Source organism: Tenrec ecaudatus, chromosome 10 (genome assembly GCF_050624435.1).
Source record: "Tenrec ecaudatus isolate mTenEca1 chromosome 10, mTenEca1.hap1, whole genome shotgun sequence".
NCBI classification, from domain to species: domain Eukaryota; kingdom Metazoa; phylum Chordata; class Mammalia; order Afrosoricida; family Tenrecidae; genus Tenrec; species Tenrec ecaudatus.
Genome location: NC_134539.1, coordinates 100,710,853 through 100,716,852, shown reverse-complemented (window position 1 = coordinate 100,716,852; position 6,000 = coordinate 100,710,853). Strand labels below are relative to the sequence as shown.

Here is a 6,000-nt window from a genome sequence, read left to right as displayed (position 1 = left end):
ATTGGTATTCCAGGAATTCTTGGAGCCTTGATTTTGGCTGATGCTTTTCAGTGCAACTTGAATTTCTTCCTTCAACACCCTTGGCTCTTGCTCATATGCTAACTCCTGGAATGCAGCTATTTCAGGAGGTAGGGAAGTTAATAGGTCAGAATCAGCAAGCAATAAGAATGTAGCCATTGGTCTATAACACCACCTCCCCCCCAGCTAGCAGCCAAGTCTCTTTCTGGTCCTCAGTTTCTCAGCCACGTGGTTCCTTGGCCCTTTACCTCCATGGGCTAAGAAGCCAGCCTTCCTGTCACTCCGTCTTATAGTTCCATAGACTCAGGCCAGATGGCAAGGTACCCCACAGTCTCAGCACTCTTTTTCCGAGCCTTAGTGACACAGCCTCTGGTGCATCTGATCTCAGCTGCCTCTGCCAAAGGTCCTGGACAGCTCTTTCAAAAGGTCCTGAGATCTTTCTTTGCGTTCCGCATGGCTCTTAGGCACTGAGAAATAGGATGAGATATGGTTTGTCTTTTAGCCGACCACAGCCTTGAGGAAAACAAAGGATGGTGTCCTGAAGTTCTACCCTCAACTAAAGTAGTCCTAATGGTGACGGAAGTTAAACAGTGTGGCTTCGTCAATACTTTCTACTACGGTCAGGACTTAACCCCACTTGAATCCTGTTAACAGAGAACTACAAAGCATAGAATCCAGAATCGTAATACATCACATAAGGAATTATGACTAGAGAGGTCATATTAAAGGATACATCTTTGCAGAGAACCTTGTTCTTGGCCTTTGCTTTCTTGAGCTAGGCTTTCTGGCTCATGCAGCACAGCTGGGTTTGAACTGCAGCCAGACGCCTAACTCACAGCGCTACCAGGGACACACAATAGGAGCTCAATAAATGTGTTTTTGATGAACACCGAAGCTTCAGTGAAAGAATGATGGTTACGTGGAAAACAGCATTAATCACAGGCCCTCCTTGCTGACACGCCCCCCGCAGCCCCGCCCCGCGCCGGCCGTGAGGGGAGGTGACCGAGAGTGGGGCGTGCGGCTCTGGCGACCAATCAGAGCCTTCGCTTCAGTTCCGGAGGCCCCGCCCCCAGGTGTGCACGCAGCCGTCTCGCTTCCCCGGAAGTGCTCCGGGGCCGCTCGGCGGGCCCAGGTGAGTAGGTTGGACGGTGCGCGGCCGCCGTAGCCGGGGCTTGGCGCTGCCCGCGTCCTTGCCGAGCCCGCTGGCCCGGGGGGCGGTGGCGGGGCCCGGCCGGCCGGCGCGTGGGCGGCCCGTGGGAGCGCAGGGCGCCGAGGGCAGGGCGGCGGGGCTGGGAGCGCTGCGGGCGCCTGGCCGGGGTGCGGGGTTCGGAGCCGGGGGTGGCCCGGCCAGGCCCGCGCCGCGTCCCGAGCCGCTGGCAGAGGGAAGCCGGGTGGGATGAGGACCGGAGCGAGTGGTCTCTTCCGGGAGCTGAGGGCGGAGGGTGCGGAGCCCAGTGGGCCGCTGTGCCCTGCGCCTCGCGGGCCCTGAGCATCCCTGCCTCCCCGAGCTGTACGTGGGACCCTCCCAATAGGCCCCCGTCCGTCCAGGCGTTTGAGGCCCCTGGTCGCAAACATCAGACTTTAGAGCGCCCTGAGTTGCAATCCGGAGACCAACCGTGCGCGTCATTGTTTCGTGATTTGGAAACTCGCATAGGGTGATGGTCAAGTGAGAGTTTAGTAAGTATAACAAAACTTTTGGGCTAACTGTATTTAATCGTAACAAGCAGAACATCATTGTCATTGACCTATAAATCCTCTATAAATTCTGAATAATTAAGACTCCCTTCCCCACCTCCATGAACCTTTGGAAGTACCTATGTTTGTGTGTGTCTGTCTGTATCCCATCTGGATGGATCATAATTCCAGAGCCAGATAAATTTGGGTTCATTTACCAATTCCTGAAATCTTGCTTTTTTTTGTAAACATGGATGATAAATAGATTTAGAAGCAATTAATACTCGTGTATGATTAATTCCTTTAACACAATGCTTCTGAACCTTCCTAATGCCGCGCGCGACCCTTTCATACAGTTCCTCATGTTGTGGGTGATCCCCGGAACCATAAAATTATTTTCGTTGCTACTTCATAACTGTCATTTTGCTACTGTGATGAATCGTCATGTAACTATCTGATATGCAGGATGTATTTTCATTGTTACAAATTGTCCATAATTAAAGCATCGTGATGAATACCAAAACAATATGTAATTATATAGTGTGAAATGTTTATTTCTAATTACAAATAAATGAAAGTTTGTCTTGAAGCATGGTGTCCCATGGGGTAACAGTCTTCACGCCGGGTACTCTTATGTGGGTGGACCCACCTGGAGACAGATAGAGGAGCAGTGTCTCAGTTCCTAAGACCATCGGAAATATGTGTTTTCTGATGGTCTTAGGTGACGCCCCCCTGTGAAAGGGCCATTTGGCCACCAGGTTGAGAACCGTTGCTTTAACAGATTCTCATTTAGGATGTGTTACCCTTTTAGTGTGGGTTGGACTGCTGAATGCAGGCTCAGCGGTTCGAAACCACCACAGAAGTAGGTTCAGAAACTCACAAGGGTAGTCCCACCCTGGCCTGTAGGGTCCCAATAGTCCGTATCTACTCAATGACAGTGACTGTTTTGAGTTTTCTCTATAAGCGATGCTTTAGGGACACACAATGTTCTTTTCTATAATATTTAGTTATGTTTCCATACAAAAAGACACCATTTTTTTACAGTGAGAATGTACTATATAATCAAAAGGAGCTCACCCGACGCTATGTGTCAAGAGGTAATAGATTTAAGTAGGAAAGATGGAATCTTTTGCAATTTTGCCTTTAAATAATAGTCCACTCACTCTCCTTATAAATGAATCCTATTTTTTGGTGGTTGTTTCCAGTGTAACATTGGAGAAGATCAGATAGGGAATTCATGTAGACCAATGAATTTTATATTACTCATTTATAATGTCTTCTGAGCCAGAGGAAAGAATTTTCGTTTGGATCTTGCCTTGCCTTTGGTTTTTCTGTTTCGTTATTTCTCTTACTCCACTCCCTTGCTTGTAAGGGCTATGGAGGTGTTTGTAACCTTTGTCCCTCCCCCTTTTTTATAATATGCCCGTATTGGGTTGTTAGTTGTACTTCTGTGTTATTAGGGTGATCAATATGCATCCTTAACATCAAAGTCTGTTGTAATATTGTACGTACCACATTGTGCTTCACTGTCCACATTTCTTCTTTCCGCCTCTCCCTTCATGCCTTCCACCGCCAACCTCCCACCTCCCTCTTCTCGCCACCTGCTGCCTACTTCTCACTTTGATGTTCACAAACATAAAAACCTAACAGCAGATTAAATGCATTAATTCTGCCCTTCTTTGTTCTTTCTTATTTAACATTGTGTCATATTTTTCTGTATCTTTACATGTTCTAAAATTTCAGATTACATGCAATATTCTGTGAGAGTGATACATTTTGGTATTTCATCATTGGGAAGGCCAATGTGTTTCTGAAGTACTTTGAAATTAAGTAGACCCACCACTGGACTGGATCTTTCTTGTGGATGTGGTGAACAATCTCATGAGGTTTCTGATCCACTGAAAGGCTTCTCTGTGGGGATAGGAATTGTCTCTTTCAGAAAACACGCCATTCTCTGTGTAGCACTCAATCTCCTTCCCCCTTTAGTGTTCCTGCCAGAGGCTCTGCAAAGACCTGCTTCTCCCACAGTGACCGGCCGCCCCGCAAGCACTTCGCCTAAAGCTAAAGAACTTGCCAAGCCAGATGATGCCAGTTGACCTGGGGCAGGTCCTGGTGCCCCTGCCAGTACTGGCAAAGGCAGAGGACCCCAGCTTTCTTGGACAGGATCCTGGCCTTCCAGGGGAACGGTGCGGCCCTGAAGCTGCCCGCCAGCTTTTTAGGCAGTTTCGGTACCAGGTGGTGTCTGGGCCCCAGGAGACCCTGAGGCAGCTTCGTGAGCTGTGTTTCCAGTGGCTGCAGCCAGAGGTTCACACCAAAGAGCAGATCCTGGAGATTCTGATGTTGGAGCAGTTCCTGACCATCCTGCCTGGGGAGATCCAGATGTGGGTGCGGAGGCAGTGTCCAGGCAGCGGTGAGGAGGCCGTGACCCTGGTAGAGAGCTTGAAGGGAGACCCCCGGAGACTGTGGCAGTGGGTAAGTCATCCCACTGAACTAATCCTCTGAACTTTGTAAAAGTTGGTTGCCCAGACCCACCCAGTGGCACCAAGAAAGAAAGAGAGGCCCAGCGATCCATTTCTACAGACGACGGCTAAGGAGCTGGTGGGGCATCGCGGTTCTTGGGGCAGCCAGGCGCTGAATTGTACTGGTTTGCATGGGTTTTATTTTGTTGTTGATTTTTATGTGTATGTGTGTGACTCTCTACCTTATTTTAGCTCTTAGGGACTAATTATAAAATCTTTTTCCACGCCTCTCTTGTCACTGGCATGTCTGAGCTTATTCGGAATAGTTTTAATTGGTAGGTGCTGTTCAGTAAAAGCACTATTAGTGACCTGTCTGGAAGGTCTTCCAGGCCTGGTTTAAAAGTGGCTCTTTGGGTTTCGAAGGTTAAATATTGTTCTTTTTTTTTCTTTTTTTACATTTTATTAGGGACTCATACAACTCTTATCACAATCCATACATATACATACATCAGTTGTATAAAGCACATCCGTACATTCCCTGCCCCAATCATTCTCAAAGCATTTGCTCTCCACTTAAATATTGTTCTTTGTAGGGACATAAAGCCTCATTTTTCTTCTGCTAAGTGACTGGTGGATCGTATTGTTGACCCTGTGGTTAGCAGCCAGTGGGTAACCCACTCTGTCACCAAGGTTGCTTATGCCTCGTGTTAGGCTGCTAAATGCGAGGCCAGCAGTTTGGAAAGCCAGCTGCTCTGCTGGAGAAAGATGAGGCTTTCAACGCCCATAAACATTTGCAATTTCTGAAACCCCCATAGAGTCACTGTGAGTCATAGTTGGTTCACTAGCAGTGAGTTGAGGGATATTTGCATCACTAGTTCCTGCTGAGGATTAAAACTGTCTATCGTCTCTCCTAATCCATGTCTCCAAGGACTGTTTTATAATCTGTTGTAAGGCTGGCTTCACATCTTTCAGGAATCCTGACTCTGTAACTTGTAATTCCTGGTCTCTAGATCAGCTTGCAGGTTCTGGGGCAGGAGAGCTTATCGGAGAAGATGGCATCTCTGAGCTGCCAGGTGGAGGAGGCAGAGACGCCTCCCCAAACGATGCCTCAGGAGGTGGACCTTCAGCATTCAGCCTCTGGGTCTGGAGAGCAGCTGAACCAGGTGGTGAAAGAGGAATCTGACACTGAGCCAGCATTAGGTGAGTCTCACTTGTGATTTGGGGTGCTCTTCGGAAAAAATGAGGGTTTGCGTGAGTTGAAAATGTTGTGCTTGGATTGAGAGGTCCCTGGGAAGTAAGTGTGGAAACAGGGTGTGTCGATCAGTCTGTCTTATTCACCCTGATTTGGAGACTCACAGCCTGCCTTTCATACCCCATTCTGACCATGCACAGCCACCTGGATTTTGGTTCTGACGAAGGAGGTGGGAGATCATTTTGGGGAGACTGCTTGCAAGGTCGGAGAGATTAGACTTTGTTGGGGATGCATATCCAATCCTGAAATTGTGGCTTTAGGAACTGAGATCATTTCAAATTTATCAAGATTTTTTTGATCAGAACCCTCTGGGCTGTGACTGAGGTGGACATGCAGATTCTTAAAACTTGCTGTTTCTCACTTCAGTGATGGCTGCTTCCCAGCTTCTTTCCCGGCCTGAGGAAAGGCTCATCAGAGAACAGGAAGTTGGAGCCTCCTTCCTCCAAGCATCATCTCAGGTGAGCTGGATTCCCCTGTGTTTCTCCCCCTCAGCCTAGTTGGAACGTGATTCAGTGCTCAGGGGATTGAAAGTCGGTGCAGTCTTAGAAATGGAGTGTAAGAAGGCTAGGATAAGAACAAAAATGCACATGGGGAAAC

The 6,000-nt window shown here is 48.2% G+C and overlaps 1 protein-coding gene across 4 annotated transcripts in view; it reads left to right on the top strand.

Moving 5' to 3' along the window:
* The first annotated feature begins 425 nt into the window (after window positions 1-425).
* Window positions 426-6,000, top strand: part of LOC142459470 (zinc finger protein 18-like) — a 41,732-nt gene continuing 36,157 nt past the window's right edge. The window contains exons 1-4 of one of the 4 annotated variants that reach the window (XM_075561074.1): window positions 426-1,150; window positions 3,679-4,164; window positions 5,162-5,351; window positions 5,770-5,861. In XM_075561074.1, coding sequence (XP_075417189.1) covers window positions 3,775-4,164; window positions 5,162-5,351; window positions 5,770-5,861 — 672 coding nt within the window. In that variant the 5' untranslated portion in view covers window positions 426-1,150; window positions 3,679-3,774. Of the gene's footprint in view, window positions 1,151-1,325; window positions 4,165-5,161; window positions 5,352-5,769; window positions 5,862-6,000 lie in introns of those variants that run through there. The other 3 variants (XM_075561071.1, XM_075561073.1, XM_075561072.1) reach the window with 3 other exon arrangements.